General features: G+C 40.6%; 1 protein-coding gene across 18 annotated transcripts in view; it reads right to left on the bottom strand.

The window, feature by feature from the left end:
- The window catches only part of tcf4.L (transcription factor 4 L homeolog), a 278465-nt gene that overhangs the window by 41779 nt on the left and 219283 nt on the right, over positions 1 to 17403 (bottom strand). For all 18 annotated transcript variants that reach the window (XM_018266818.2, XM_018266783.2, XM_018266825.2 and 15 more), the window contains one exon: positions 7 to 112. In XM_018266818.2, the coding sequence (XP_018122307.1) occupies positions 7 to 112 (106 nt within the window). The remainder of the gene's footprint in view (positions 1 to 6; positions 113 to 17403) is intronic.

Raw genomic sequence — 17403 nt, 5'->3', positions numbered from 1 at the left:
CTTTACCTTGCATGAAGAAGGAACTGGGAAAAGTGCTGGTGGCTGGCTTTGAGGATGGATAACCTGGCGAGTCCCTATTGTAGTCGGCAGTGCTTGCTGATGGGGCATAAACCTGAAGAGGAGAAGGAAGGGAGAACAATTACTCAATATCACCCCGTAGGCGCCTACAAGGAAGCCATATATACAAGGTGGCATTAATCTTTCACAGTCAGTGGCCCTTCATCTCTCCCTCCGTGTAGAACATTCTGCCCAAATGCTTGTGCAGACTAACACCTACAGAAGTCTATTTTTGCTTCCCCTTATTAGGCAGAGATGCCAAAAAGCTGTCAGTCAGTCAATACAGTCCCATTCAAATGGATGCATCTGCAAATCATGAGCATGAATAATGAACTGCAAACAAACAAAACAAATGTAAGTTTTTAGTCGGTGGCTTTTCTCGTTTCCAAGAAACCAGTGTATCTATGTGGATGCTACAGAAGAGGACCGACTCTACAGCGAGTAGATTCTTTTTTTTTTTTAACTGGACAATTCTAAAAATAAGTAAATATTAAATGAATATCACGCATAGTGACTATGGATAAGTCGATGTACAACTATAAGCAGGAATGGTGTTATACTAGGGATGCACTGAATCCACCAAGATTCAGATTCGGCTGAATCCTTCTGCCCGGCTGAACCGAATCCAAATACTAATTTGCAAATGCAAATTAGGGGTGTGGAGGGAAATTGTGTGACTTTTTCAAAAAACAAGGAAGTAAAAAATGTTTTCCCCTTCCCACCCCTAATTTGCATATGAAATTAGGATTCGGATTGGTATTCGGCCAAATATTTTGCAAAGGATTTGGGGGTTCAGCTGAATCCAAAATAGTGGATTTGGTGCATCCCTAGTAAATAAAAAATAAAGATCACACATAGTGACTATGGTTAAGTCGACGTACAACTATAAGCAGTTGTGGTGTTATACTAGGGATGCACTGAATCCCGGATTCGGTTCGGGATTCGGCCTTTTTCAGCAGGATTCTGATTCGGCCAAATTCTTCTGCCCCGGCTGAACCGAATCCAAATCCTAATTTGCATATGCAAATTAGGGGCATGGAGGGAAATTTTGTGACTTTCTGTCTCAAAACAAGGAAGTAAAAAATGTTTTCCCTTTCCCACCCCTAATTTGCATATGAAATTAGGATTCGGTTCGGTATTCAACCAAATCTTTTGCAAAGGATTCACGGTTCGGCCGAATCCAAAATAGTGGATTCGGTGCATCCCTATATTATACAGTAGGTGGACAACTGATGGGAAAGGTGTTGGCATGAGAAAAGACCAACCCAACTTTTTTTGGCACTGATAAACCCCAATTGAGAACCTAGCCCTCATCCTCCTTTTCCCAGAATGACAATATAAAGTTTATCGGCTTAATACAGATATATATGAGAGAACATGAATTGGAAGCAACACTGACTGCCTCCCCGCTCGCATGAAAGAAGACACGGAGAGCGTGGAGCGCCAAAAGACCACCAACGTACAGTGCGTGCATCAAGGAGAATAAAAAAAAAAATCTCCTTCATAAATGCTCTGAACTTCTAAAGCGACACATTTTTTTTTTTTTTGTGTTTCACAAACACAAAGAGTTCCGCCGCGGCCTCGATACAGAAATAGCCCATTTATTTTCTTGTTTATACTGTACATCAACACGGCACGGTAGAACAAAGAGCGCGGATTCGTGCGGCTTAGTTTAAGAGTTTGTTCTAGAAAAAAAAAGGCCCGTTTCCCCCCCTTCTTTCTTTTTTTAAAGCGCTTTTTTCCAGATGGCCAGAAAAACTGAGGCGCTGTCATCTCCGTGATGAAAATGGATACACTCCTGCCTCCATTTTGAAGCAGGCAGCAGATCACAGAATTGGCAGGCAGCCTATTCTGACATTCGCTTGTCACAGCAAAATGAAGGGGGGTAAAAAAAAAAAAAAAGGAAAAAAATCCCACCAATAAAGAGACATCTGCAGCATTAACCACTTCAGTGCGTCGGGCTAATGCACTTGGCAACCATTTCCCCTGCCGACCCCCCAACCACCCGCACCAGAGAGTTAAATGGAGAAATTACATCTACAGATTTATACACAACCTCCAGACTCTCGATTTTATATATATATATATATATATATATATATATATATATATATATATATATATATATATATATATGGGATCTGTTATCTGAAAAGGATTATTCCAGAATTTGGTGCTACTTCTCATAATATAAAACCAATAGAACAATTGGATTGCTGTGCCATCAACATAGATCTGTGCATCTTAGTTTCCATCCAATACAAGGTATAGTGTACAGGTATGGGACCTGCTTTCCAGAATGCTCGGGACCTGAGGTTTTCCAGATAAGGGATATTTCTGTAAGTTGGATATCCATACCTGAACGCTACTAAAAAACATAAAAATAAAGGCTGGTTTTGCTTCCAATAAGGATTAATTATATCTTAGTTGGGATCAAGTACAAGTTACTGTTTTATTATTACATTAACGGATCCTATAGCTGTACCATCAATGAATGGCGTCGATGTGTGCAATGGTTGGTCCATCTTGTCAGTGGTGTAACTAGATTTTACTGGGACCCCAGCAAATTTAATTGAGCCCCAAAACATTGCTATGCTGACCTCTTCTACCAAGATATACCAAAACTGCTCATTAATTAGGACCCTCTACAGTCCCGTCCCCCTGCAAACCTCTATAGCTCTACCACTTTATTTTGTGTTATTGCAAATAAATGAGCCCCATTGTCTCTGTACCTATGGGGAAAACTCCAGACCAGTATACAGTGTTTACTATTACAAGTATGGGACCTATTATCCGGAAAGTTCCAAATTATGAGAAAGTCGTCTCCCATAGACTCCATTTTAATCGCATAATTCAAATTGTTAAAGGGGTGGTTAACCATTCAGTTAACTTTTAGTATGTTAAAGAATGGCCAATTCTAAGCAACTTTTCAAGTGGTCTTCATTATTTATCTTTTTTATAGTTTTTAAATAAATTATTTCCAGCTTTCCAACGGGGGTCACTGACCCCATCTAAAAACAAATGGTCTGTAAGGCTACAAATGTATTGTTATTGCTACTTTTTATTACTCGTCTTTCTATTCAGGCCTCTCCTATTCATATTCCAGTCTCTTATTCAAATCAATGCATGGTTGCTAAGCTTATTTTGGCCCTAGCAACCAGACTGCTGAAACTGCAATCTAGAGAGCTGCTGAATAAAAAACTAATTAACCAAAAACACACAAATAATAAAAAAGGAAACCCAACCAAATGCATGGTTGCTAGGGTCATTTGGACCGTCACCGAATTTCCTATGAAAATTAGTGGTGAAAAAAAAGGGAGAAAATGTATTGTTATTGCTACTTTTTATTACTCGTCTTACTATTCAGGCCTCTCCTATTCATATTCCAGTCTCTTATTCAAATCAGTGCATGGTTGCGAGGAGAATTTGGACCCAATTTGCTGAAATTGCAAGCTGGAGAGATGCTGAATAAAAACTAAACTCAAAAACCACAAATAATAAAAAACTTAAAACCAAATGCAAATCATACTGAAAGTTCATTTAAAGGCGAACAACTCCTTTAAAAAATGATTTCCTTATACTGTGTAATAATAAAATAGTACCTTGTACTTGATCCCAACTAAGATATAAATAATCTTTATTGGAAGCAAAACCAGCCAATTGGGTTTGTTTAAAAATGATTTTCTAGTACATTAAGGTACGGAGATCAAAATTACGGAGAGACCCATTATCCAGAAGACCTCAGGTCCCGAGCATTCTGGATAAAAGGTCCCGTACCTGCATAAAATAGATGCACAATGACATTACATTTGTGCAGCAAATTTCAGACCCCAGTTTACCCCTCAGCAATAAATGTGGCACTTCTAATTGTGAGCTGGGGGATTATCATTTACTCCTCTATATTTAATGTCTGGAATCCAAAGCATGTCAGCAGGTCAGAAACATTTAAGAAACCTATGAAGTCTTGATAGTTGTTACCCCTTTATCAAAAGTCCCTGACTTGCCCGAATCTGCCCCCATTATATTGAATGAGAAGGGCTCAAAGGAGTCGGGGCATGAGGTGAATATTGACCAAAGAGAAGACTGAAACAGCAAGCGACACCGACATATTATTCCTTCCCTGATTCTTTATTTCAGTGTGCGCTGCTCTATTCTCCCCCTAAACCAAAGTTCTGATGTGACGGGGAAACATTCCCAGCTGAGATCCCCCTCCCAGCCATCCAGTAATCACTGTTTGAAGAGCAAAACAGAACCCAAAGGAGGACAAAAGATTTTAACAAAAGCCTTTGAAGTCCAAATCACAAAAATCTCTCTTTTTTTTCCATTTGACTTGGAGACTATTATACAAATTCCCTGTGAGGATTTACAAAGTCATTCTTGTCAATTTAATAATCATAACAATCAAATCGCACAGTTTGTGTAGATCACAGTCAGTGAAATATCACACAATGGTGCGTTAGGATTAGCCAGGGAGAGACGTGTGTCTGATTATCACTGATACACCGAGTTGTGTGGGACAAAGGCCACCGATATGTTCTCACATAACAAACACAGCTCTATTAGTACAATAAATAGACTTATTCCCTGAAACACTTTCAAAGAGACAAAGCACAGGCAGCTCAGAGTTTTACTGCAAATCAGTCTATCATGTTCTGCACAGTATATTGTATATATGTTGCCTATAGTAACAGTGGGATAATAGTCTCCGGGAAGGGAGTGTGACTGTGGGATAGCAGGTATAGTAGGGAGAGATGGTGCCTATAGTAACAGTGGGATAATAGTCTCTGGGAAGGGAGTGTGACTGTGGGATAGCAGGTATAGTAGGGAGAGATGGTGCCTATAGTAACAGTGGATAATAGTCTCTGGGAAGGGAGTGTGACTGTGGGATAGCAGGTATAGTAGGGAGAGATGGTGCCTATAGTAGCAGTGGGATAATAGTCTCTGGAAGGGAAGTGTGACTGTGGGATAGAAGGTATAGTAGGGAGAGAGGGTGCCTATAGTAACAGTGGATAATAGTCTCTGGGAAGGGAGAGTGACTGTGGGATAGCAGGTATAGTAGGGAGAGATGGTGTCTATAGTAACAGTGGGTAATAGTCTCTGGGAAGGGAGTGTGACTGTGGGATAGCAGGTATAGTAGGGAGAGATGGTGCCTATAGTAACAGTGGATAATAGTCTCTGGGAAGGGAGTGTGACTGTGGGATAGCAGGTATAGTAGGGAGAGATGGAGTCAATAGTAACAGTGGGATAATAGTCTCTGGGAAGGGAGTGTGACTGTGGGATAGCAGGTATAGTAGGGAGAGATGGTGCCTATAGTAACAGTGGATAATAGTCTCTGGGAAGGGAGTGTGACTGTAGGATAGCAGGTATAGTAGGGAGAGGTGGTGTCTATAGTAACAGTGGATAATAGTCTCTGGGAAGGGAGTGTGACTGTGGGATAGCAGGTATAGTAGGGAGAGATGGTGCCTATAGTAACAGTGGATAATAGTTTCTGGGAAGGGAGTGTGACTGTGGGATAGCAGGTATTGTAGGGAGAGATGGTGCCTATAGTAACAGTGGCATAATAGTCTATGGGAAGGGACTGTGACTGTGGGATAGCAGGTATAGTAGGGAGAGACGGTGCCTATAGTAACAGTGGGATAATAGTATCTGGGAAGGGAGTGTGACTGTCGGATAGCAGGTATAGTAGGGAGAGATGGTGCCTATAGTAACAGTAGGATAATAGTCTCTGGGAAGGGAGTGTGACTGTGGGATAGCAGGTATAGTAGGGAGAGATCGTGCCTATAGTAACAGTGGGATAATAGTCTCCGGGAAGGGAGTGTGACTGTGGGATAGCAGGTATAGTAGGGAGAGATGGTGTCTATAGTAACAGTGGATAATAGTCTTTAGGAAGGGAGTGTGACTGTGGGATAGCAGGTATAGTAGGGAGAGATAGTGTCTATAGTAACAGTGGATAATAGTCTCTGGGAAGGGAGTGTGACTGTGGGATAGCAGGTATAGTAGGGAGAGATGGTGTCTATAGTAACAGTGGATAATAGTCTCTGGGAAGGGAGTGTGACTGTGGGATAGCAGGTATAGTAAGGAGAGATTGTGCCTATAGTAACAGTGGATAATAGTCTCTGGGAAGGGAGTGTGACTGTGGGATAGCAGGTATAGTAGGGAGAGATGGTGCCTATAGTAACAGTGGATAATAGTCTCTGGGAAGGGAGTGTGACTGTGGGATAGCAGGTATAGTAGGGAGAGATGGTGCCTATAGTAACAGTGGGATAATAGTCTCTGGGAAGGGAGTGTGACTGTGGGATAGCAGGTATAGTAGGGAGAGATGGTGCCTATAGTAACAGTGGATAATAGTCTCTGGGAAGGGAGTGTGGCTGTGGGGTAGTAGGGATAGTACCTAAATCTGCATGTAAAATATCAAAATACAAGTAAGAATGACAAGGAAGGAATTTGGTTCCATAAGCAAAGTAAGGAGGTAATAAGTTAGATATTTATTATATATATTGACGTCAGCATTTGCTTTACCTGTGTTCTCCACATACAAAAGTCATTATTTAATGATAATGTGGCTTTTGCACTGCTGAAACAAACAAGATAGTAGCAGAATGCTCTGTTTTTTCTTTACATAAAAGAACAACTAAGCTGCCTGTATGTAGAGTGCATAAAATGTCACATTGAAACCTGCTTCAAAAGAGAACGTTCGGGGAAAAAAGGTTGAAATAGTGAGGTTTCTATATTGAAAGATTTTCATCAAACTTGGGTTGTTACAAAAGGGGTAAATAGGAGCACGTGACCTAATTTGACCTATTTCAGTGGGAATTCTGGATGCTCAGAGCAACATTTCTTGGAGTGGAAATCAATACGCCTGTTGCTCAGTGCAAGAAGTCATTGCTCAGAATCACACAGGGGAGTATTTTTGATAATCTCATTACGAGACTCACCTGCGACAACTAAAAGGTGTTTAAGTAGCTGAAGGCTAAACACGGCACTAACCCCCTTCTTTAAGGGCTCTTACTCACGCGCGTTTTTACCTGCGCTCCCCTGCGTTCCGTTTTTCGACGTTCAGCCGCAGGGGAGCGCAGGAATAGACGCATTTCATTATTTCAAATGGGGCTGTACTCACACAGGCGCATCTAGGCGCCGAACGCAGGTTGAGACGTAACATGCTGCATTTTTCCTGCGTTCAGCGCCTACACGCGCCTGTGTGAGTACAGCCCCATTTGAAATAATGAAATGCGTCTATTCCTGCACTCCCCTGCGGCTGAACGCCAAAAAAAGGAACGCAGGGGAGCACAGGTAAAAACGCGCGTGAGTAAGAGCTCTTAGACACTCAAATAATGTTAAATAGTAGGCTCCCGTCACAGGGTGTAAGTTAAAGGACCAGTAACATCAAAAGTTTTTTTAAAAAAAATGTGTTAGTATACATAGAAAAAAAAAACCACCAAGACATATTAAACTTTAAAATCTTAAAAGTCTTTATTAAGAAATAACTTACCAAAACTCTGCTTGCGTTCCTCTTCAGAAAAGGTGATCCATTGTGCAGCGCTCGATTTCTCCTCCCTGCCTTCCTTATAGGAGATGGCCAGGGAGGAGAAATCGAGCGCCGCACTTTCAATCGTCCGACCGCTTTCTGAAGAGGAGCACAAGCGGAATTTAGTTGTTATTTCTTAATAAAGACTTTGCGATTTTAAAGTTTAATTTGTCTTGTGTTTTTTTCTATGTATACTAACACATTTTAAAAAAAACATTTTTTTGATGTTACTGGTCCTTTAAAGCAAATTAAACATGGCAGAAGTGTTAATATTATTTATTTCAAAGTAAGAGACAGCCACACCAAGGGCAACTTCAAGCATGAATTACCCAATGTTTTATCATTCCTCCCATCATTTTGGAAATAGAAAGAGGGAGTAAAAGATTTGTGTGTGGAGCGCTATGAACATTTTTGACCACGCCCATTTTTGTGGCCACACCCCCTAACTACCATGTTCATTTTACAAAATATCGCAGGTGGTTTTTATGTGTTATTACAGTTTTGCTAATGAAGGTGAATTGCCTGTCACAGTTTCCTCTAAAGACCTGTTATCTTATATTGTTACACTTTCTGCTTTGCTTATTTTAAATTATTACAATTGTATCTTTGCTTATCTCAAATTGTTACAATTGTATCTTTGTTCATCTTAAATTGTTACAATTGTATATTCTGCGCCTGCCATTCTGGTTTCTCTGCCAAAAATTACAATATAGAAAGATTGTATCTTTTTCTGGCTGTCCAGTGCCGGAGATCAAAGAAAAAGTTGGGACATTTCAGCAACAGGACTGCGGGCTGAGATGTAAAAATCGGGACTGTCCCGCGAAAAACGGGATAGTTGAGAGGTATTGTTTTATTTGCAGCAGGCTTTTCCATAAACCAAGGCCCACTGCAATATTACCCAGCATAGGCAACACACACACATTAAAGTTCATTCAAACCAAGACCAACTGATCCACTGGCAGTAAATGTGAATCTATAGAAAACCAGTGCTTGGATAGTGATTGATACACAATTAGTGCAAATTAATTCAGGACAATTACAGATATTCAACTTATAGCTTTTCTCCTCAGCTGCACCCACTCACTTCCTGGTTACTACTTCCCAGCTCGCTCACTGCCCCTCCCCTCTTCCACATGTGATGAATCATCAATAACAACACCTGGCTTTTCCAACCTCAGTGAACACTGCTCCTCTTACTCTCAACATTCCTCTCTCTCTCTCTCTCTCTCTAATAGAGAGACCCTAGCAACTAGATGGCTGAAATCGCAAACTGGAGAACTGCTATATAAAAAACGAAATAACTCAAAAACCCCAAATAATAAAAAATTAAAACCAATTGCTAATTATCTCAGAATATCACTCTCTACATCATACTAAAAGTTAATTTTAAGGTGAACAACCCCTTTAACAGCTTGACTATGTAACAGAAAACTGGCCACTTTAATACTGACTATCCCAAAATTAACTCTCGGGATAGTTAACCACTACACTACTTGCCCACAGAGCTTGCAATCCCCCTTCTTTCCTGAATCATTTGCATAGCATGAATCAACGGCTGCCAATATAATTCATTTTATACAAATTAGGAAAAGATGGGGCTGCAGCTGCACCGACTCTGTCTGCGTTGGAGTAGAACATTGCTGAACCCAAACTTCTCCTTTAAGTTAACATCATATGCAAATTAGGGGTGGGGAGGGAAATCTCGTGACTTTTTGTCACAAAACAAGGAAGTTAAAAATGTTTTCCCCTTCCCACCTCTAATTTGCATATGCAAATTAGGATTCAGTTCGGTTTTCGTCCAAATCTTTGGTGAAGGATTTGGGGGTTTGGCCGTATCCAAAATAGTGGATTCGGTGCATCCCTAATAAACAGCCTACAATTGCGGCCTGGTCATACATTACATTGGTCTGCACAGAATACGGACGGCCCAGTCTGCCCCAGAGCATCAAGGAAACGGTAACCATGGGAACAGCTGCGACAGTTGCACATGAGAATTGTTTTGCAGGTGCAGTTGGCAGGTTTGTTATCTTTGTCACCGAGTTACAGTTGATTCGGTGTGTTAAGAAAACATGTTGCTGCCAAATCAGCCGAGCAAGTTGGCCTTGCTGAAATACGCTTTCAAATGATTATATTACACCTGGATGAGCATCTCTGAAAACATACAGACCCGGCCGTGTGAAGCTCGCGGTTAATGAGATACTGTCGACTAATTAGCCCCTTTTATTATATTATTATGTATCCTTTAACACAAGGTTTTCAGGCTCTCTCTCTTTTTACATTAAATGTTCAGATGCCTTTATAGAATGTTTAAGTACAATGCATTTATTTACATGGCCTCAACTAATACAGACCCAGGTATAATCTCAATAATACAGGTATGGGACCCGTTGTACAGAATGCTCAGGACCTGGGGTTTCCGGATACCAGATCTTTCTGTAATTTGGATCTTCATACCTTACATCTATTAGAAAATCACATAAACATTAAATAAACCCAATAGGCTGGTTTTGCTTCCAATAAGAATTAATTGTATCTTAGTTGGGATAAAGTAAAAACTACTGTTTTATTATTACAGAGAAAAAAGCAATCATTTTTAAACAGTGGAATTATTTAGAAAAAATTGAGTATATGGGAGACGGCCTTTTTGTAATTCGGAGTTTTCTGGATAACAGGTTTCCAGATAATGGATCCCATACCTGACAAAAAAAAAACCAAGCAGCACCAAGATATCTTGTAAAAAGTTTAAAGTGTGTTTAAAAATTGCATTAAATAGCCAATGTGATGTTTATTTCTCAAGGCAACCATGCTTACAACCCAATCACATATACATACCCACAACAGACCAACCAATAGGAAGTGACATCCAAACCATAATGTGAATACTGCAGTAAAGCAAGTGCAACGTGCTGCAAAGTGTATATATGAAGTGCTATAATAATAGTTGCATAAATATGACCAATAGTGAAAGATTGAGTGCACATTGTATATATATATATATATATATATATATATATATATATATATATATATATCACAGGTGATACCCGCACTCCTTCACACCTCGTTTTGCCGGGTGATTGGTCAAAATTAGGTATATAAAATTGCAGAAAGGACCAGCACTCCGTTTTCCAAAAAATTTGGACAAAGGCCCCAAAGAGGGCCGAAACGTTGGAGACACTGTGAGTTTTGAATAAATCATTGAATTTTTTGGAAAACGGAGTGCTGGTCCTTTCTGCAATTTTATATATATATATATTACGGATGCACCAAATTCAGGGTTCGGAATTTGGCTTCTTTCAGAAGGATTCGGCCGAATCCTTGTGTCTGGCCGAACCAAATCCGAATTTGCATATGTAAATTAGGGGCGGGGAGGGAAATCATGTGACTTTTCATCACAAAACAAGGAAGCTACAAAAATGTTCACATTTTACCACCCCTAATTTGCATATGTAAATTAAGATTTCACAAAGGATTCAGGAATTTGGCCGAATCCGAAATAGTATTATTATTATTAACATGTATTTATATAGCGCCAACATATTGCGTAGCACTGTGTACGTAGCACTAGTAGATTCGGCCGAATCCAAATATATGTATACTAGGTATGCACCGAATCCACTATTTTGGATTCGGCCGAACCCCGGAATCCTTCAGAAAAGATTTGGCTGAATACTGAATCTTAATTCAGATATGCAAATTAGGGGTGGGAAGGGGAAACATTTTTTACTTCCTTGTATTGTGACAAAAAAGTCACATGATTTCCCTCCCCGCCCCTAATATGCAAATTAGGATTTCGATTCGGTTCGGCCGGGCAGAAAGATTAGGCCGAATCCGAATTCTGCTGAAAAAGGCAGAATCCCGAACCAAATTCTGGATTTGGTGCATCCCGAATATATACACATACAGGTATGGTCTGTCTGGAAAACCGTTATCCAGAAATCTCCTTCCTTTTTCTGTGTAATAATAAAACAGTAACTTGTACTTGATTCCAACTAAGATATAATTAATCCTTATTGGAAGCAAAACCTGCCTATTGGGTTTATTTAATGTTTACATGAATTTCTAGTTAAGATATGAAGATCCAAATTACAGAAAGATCCGTAATCCAGAATACCCCAAATCCCGAGCATTCTGGGTAACAGGTCCCATACCTGTAGTTAACAGGAAGAATGGGCTGCAAAGTACAATGAAGGTTACAGACCTGGCCAATCAGAACAGAGCTCTCTCACTGTCATGTTAAGTATGCAAGCGCCCCATGTTACAAAGGAAAGCCTATGCACACAGTCACATTACTAAATAGAACTGAGTAAAGAGAAGATCAAATGGCTAATCTAGTCTTTAAAAAACGCCAAAATCAAAGTAAAACGTTCTTTTGTAAAACAACACAGAGAGTTTACACTTTTGTTTTGAAGTGGTAGGAAACTTTAATAAAACGTCTTTATTTTATGATGAAAATTGAGATTTCCTGATGGATTATCTTCCTCCCTTGCTTTCAAAGAAATAGCACTTTGCTTTGGGCCGAGATGTTACAAAGGTTTAAATAGCGTCATCATTATATTACAAGTATGGGTTCTGTTATCCAGAACGCTCGGGAGCTGGGGTTTTCTGGATAAAGGATCTTTATGTACTCTGGATCTCCATACCTTAAGTCTACCCATAAATCATTTAAACATAAATAAACCCACTAGAATTGTTTGCCTCCAATATGCAGCTTACCATCGTTACCATCAAGTACATGGAAATCATTTTTAAAAATTATTTGATTAAAATGAAGTCTATGGGGGGTGGCTTTCCCGTAATTCAGAGTATTCTGGATAAAGGAGAACATGCATGCATAACTAGAACTACTCTTCATGTAACCAAACTCAGCCTCTATTTCTTAATGCTTTAACCCATAGCCCAGAACTAAAGGCATTTTACACATAGCTTGTTAAGTTTAAGTCACTGCCAAACAGGGACGGGCCAAGAAAAAGTGATATTGGCCAAGTACATAGTGAGGTTCCACAGTTGTATTAAGTCAGTAGGAATCATGAATGCAGTCTCTTAGCTGTACAGGCAGTATAAAAGGGTGAGAAAAGTACTAGCAGGAATAATAGTGAACAATAGTCTCTGGGAAGGGAGTGTGACTGTGGGATAGCAGGTATAGTAGGGAGAGATGGTGTCTATAGTAACAGTGGATAATAGTCTCTGGGAAGGGAGTGTGACTGTGGGATAGCAGGTATAGTAGGGAGAGATGGTGCCTATAGTAACAGTGGATAATAGTCTCTGGGAAGGGAGTGTGACTGTGGGATAGCAGGTATAGTAGGGAGAGATGGTGCCTATAGTAACAGTGGATAATAGTCTCTGGGAAGGGAGTGTGACTGTGGGATAGCAGGTATAGTAGGGAGAGATGGTGCCTATAGTAACAGTGGATAATAGTCTCTGGGAAGGGAGTGTGACTGTGGGATAGCAGGTATAGTAGGGAGAGATGGTGCCTATAGTAACAGTGGGATAATAGTCTCTGGGAAGGGAGTGTGACTGTGGGATAGCAGGTATAGTAGGGAGAGATGGTGTCTATAGTAACAGTGGATAATAGTCTCTGGGAAGGGAGTGTGACTGTAGGATAAGAGGTATAGTAGGGAGAGATGGTGCCTATAGTAACAGTGGCATAATAGTCTCCGGGAAGGGAGTGTGACCGTGGGATAGCAGGTATAGTAGGGAGAGATGGTGTCTATAGTAACAGTGGATAATAGTCTCTGGGAAGGGAGTGTGACTGTGGGATAGCAGGTAGAGTAGGGAGAGATGGTGCCTATAGTAACAGTGGATAATAGTCTCTGGGAAGGGAGTGTGACTGTAGGATAAGAGGTATAGTAGGGAGAGATGGTGTCTATAGTAACAGTGGATAATAGGCTCTAGGAAGGGAGTGTGACTGTGGGATAGCAGGTATAGTAGGGAAGAGATGGTGCCTATAGTAACAGTGGATAATAGTCTCTGGGAAGGGAGTGTGACTGTGGGATAGCAGGTATAGTAGGGAGAGATGGTGTCTATAGCAACAGTGGGTAATAGTCTCTGGGAAGGGAGTGTGACTGTGGGATAGCAGGTATAGAAGGGAGAGATGGTGCCTATAGTAACAGTGGATAAAAGTCTCTGGGAAGGGAGTGTGACTGTGGGATAGCAGGTATAGTAGGGAGAGATGTGCCTATAGTAACAGTGGATAATAGTCTCTGGGAAGGGAGTGTGACTGTGGGATAGCAGGTATAGTAGGGAGAGATGGTGCCTATAGTAACAGTGGATAATAGTCTCTGGGAAGGGAGTGTGACTGTGGGATAGCAGGTATAGTAGGGAGAGATGGTGCCTATAGTAACAGTGGATAATAGTCTCTGGGAAGAGAGTGTGACTGTGGGATAGCAGGTATAGTAAGGAGAGATGGTGCCTATAGTAAGGTGAGATGATACTTTGAATAATGGGAAGAAATACACTTCTGTATGGATGCATAAAACTGCAATTGCTCTTGTAAATAATTACATTAGCCTTCTTTACTAAGTATTAAACATTTTCAGGTGCAAATACAGACTTTTGTGATACTCGCTCATTAACAGGACATAAATAATTCATAAATAAAGTGAACATTGTTAGCATTGGTACATCCTCTGAGTATCCAAACAGGGCAGACGATTTATTGGAAACCTCCAATGTCAGATCTCTTTATCCCTCCCATAGGTCCAAGACAATAGACAATATGAAAACTGTAACAATACACATTCTCTTCAGCTAAAAGGCAGCCTACTCCATTCATTCCCCAGGCACACTTCCATTTTCCATTTCCCGCTGTGGAACGGTAATGAGACAACAGTATCCGTGCACCCCCTGTGGCACTATGTGTTGCTTCGGAAGCAAACTGCAACTTGCTCCATGGTGAAAACAATGGAGCATTAACCTTATGAACATTGTGTCCTTCTATGAGAACGTCCAAACCCAAACAATTGGAGTTTGTGTTCTAATTTATTATATTTTTTTAACGGCACTTTAAACTCCCCCTCACACTATACTAATGCATTACAGAAGATTTGGCTGAGTCCCAAACTGAAGACGAACCCTAATTAGAATATGCAAATTTGCAAAATTGCAGAACAAAAATGTCATGTAGGGGGTGCTGGCTAATAATAATGAATATTTCATTCCACTTCTCTTGTTAAGAACCCAGCTGTTGGCCAGTAATCACTTGGCCCATGGGCAGAAAACATACCATAAGAAGGGCCTACAAGAGTCCAAACATGATAAAGTAACACAGTTAAATATAAAACACTTCTCCAGTTATGTAGAGGGACCTGATCATGGTTAGTAATAGCTGTCATAGCGTCTGGCTGAAATTGTCCCATTTTAATGCTAGTGAGTTCTTTTATCTAGTAAACTTGGTTGAAGGAGCCATCCCTGAGATGGGGCACCCCCTAGCAGACATCAGTGGACAGGGAGTAGTTGCTGGTGGACACCTAGTGCTGTAGATGCTTCCAGCAGGTAAAGCCAACAAATGCCACATACCAAAATTTTGCTTGGGATTGCTGTGCCATTTAGATGACTCAAGACTTTGACTCAAGACTTTGACTCAAGACTTTGACTCAAGACTTTGACTCAAGACTTTGACTCAAGACTTTGACTCAAGACTTTGACTCAAGACTTTGACTCAAGTGGTGCTCATTATCAATGTACATCCATCATGAAACCAAGTAATTAAAAGTATACGGTCATGGGAAAACTTTTTTTCAAAATGCATCATCAGGCTTCTGCACTGAAATCCGTTTTTCAAAAGAGCAAACTGATTTGTTTCTATTTAATTTTGAAATCTAACATGAGGCTAAACATATTGTGGGTTTCCCAGGTGCCCCAGTCATGTGACTTGTGCTCTGATAAACGTCAGTCACTCTTTACTGCTGTACTGCAAGTTGAAGTGATATCACCCCCTCCCTTTCCCCTCCCCCCAGCAGCCCATCAGCAGAACAATGGGAAAGTAACCAGATATAGACAAATACAAGAGTCCTCTGCACTCAGTCTCTGTCTTAAATATATTGATAAGGGGTTGAGTGCAGAGGACTCTTGTATTTGTCTATATGTATTTTGTGGTCACAGCCTCATTGCACCCCCCCAATGGTTTTAAAAAATAGTGGTGAGCACAACTTTCCCTTCTTTGTTAAAGTAACCAGATATGCCTGGTAGATATAAGAACAACACTCAATAAAAATCCAGGTCCCACTGCGACTTCATTCAGTTACATTGAGTAGGAGAAACAATAGCCTGTCAGAAAGCAGGGCAAAATCAATGTAGAGGAACGGAGCACCACAGAGCCAGAATAATATGTTAAAAAAGTCAAAATTTATTATAAATCCATTAAAAATTACAGCAGCATTTCTCCTGTGGGGCTGCCCGCTTAACGCGTTTCATGACTCACTGCCACTTCCATCATGAATTTCTGGCTCTTTCTGGAAGCACATGAACAGGCAAAATGACCCAAGATGGCTGCCTACACAACAATATTAAAACTTAAAAAATATATTGTTGGGTTAGGAATGAAGAGTGAATTATTTACAGTGTAAACAGTGTAATTTAGAAATAAAAACTACACCATAAAAATCAAGACAGAATCCTTTTAAAGTTGGCTGACCTTCTCTGAAATCATCTCTGAAACCTGGTGGTATTTATCGATATTAGAATTTGGAAAATAATCGGTCTTCCTTAATACCATGGAGCGTCCAACAGATGTTGGACAACAAACTCTGCATAAAGTCACTATTCCTATTATTCATTTTCTAAAATATTCCCTGTTTTTTCTCATTTTTTTCAAAGGGGAAATCAATTTGTACTTTTTTCCCTTTGATACGTGTGAAGGTCAAAGTCTGTTTCCTGGACTGACCCAGTGCAGGATCTCGGAGAGAGAGTTTAGCGTTCCATTGCAGGTCCTTTAATTGATGCCACATGTCCCTGGCAAAAGTCGGTGGTGGTGTGGTGGTGGGGGTTGGAAGGGGATGTGAATGATGAAAAAAGCAACTCCTCATGTGAAGTGCATTACCAGAGCAGCGTGGAAAGGGCCGGAAGGAAAACCCACCCACCTCAGCCTGCTTTTATTTTATCAACCTGCAATTGCAACAATCAAAAACAGATGTCGGCCTTTCCAGATCTTTCTCACAGGACAAACATGCAAAGGGCCTAGGGCCTGGTGTTGCCATCAGATGATAATGTATACCATATGACATATGGAACAGAGCTGCAAATGCAAAAGCAATTCCCTCAATCCCTGACCCCCTTCTTTCCTTTGGAGAGGGATGAAATTGCAGGTCCCGCTGAGACTCTAAGTGAGTGGTGCACCATGAAAAACAAGTGTACATAGCTACAATTACCACCTGTAGGAACCAGGGAGCAAAGGAAAGATATCTTTGCCACATGCCATAACCCAAGGGGAAATACAACAGGTGAAAGGTCAATAAGGGCCAATAAAAATTCCTGTCCAGCTCCAAATACCACAGATACAGGTGCACAACTGAGCAGCCATCTTTGTTCCGCTCTCCCTCGCCAGTTCATCTGCCTCTTAATCTCCCACAATGACATAATGGACTGTCTCCATTATAAAAATCAGACATCACATCTCTATCTGGGAATGAAATATGACTAAATTAGGAGAAAGAGCCAGAGAATTAATGCAGCCTTTGCTTTGGGAACGGTCAGGGCAAGAAGGGCCAAACGGATCGTGTATCTTCTGTCAAAACCCATGGTTCTATTTAAGGCACAGTTAGGATATTGGCACTTAAAGGCTCCACATTAGACAGTGATTGTTATGCTACAGATAAAGAACC

The sequence above is a fragment of the Xenopus laevis genome, chromosome 1L, assembly GCF_017654675.1.
Source record: "Xenopus laevis strain J_2021 chromosome 1L, Xenopus_laevis_v10.1, whole genome shotgun sequence".
NCBI lineage: Eukaryota > Metazoa > Chordata > Amphibia > Anura > Pipidae > Xenopus > Xenopus laevis.
This window is presented reverse-complemented; position numbering and strand designations above follow the sequence as displayed.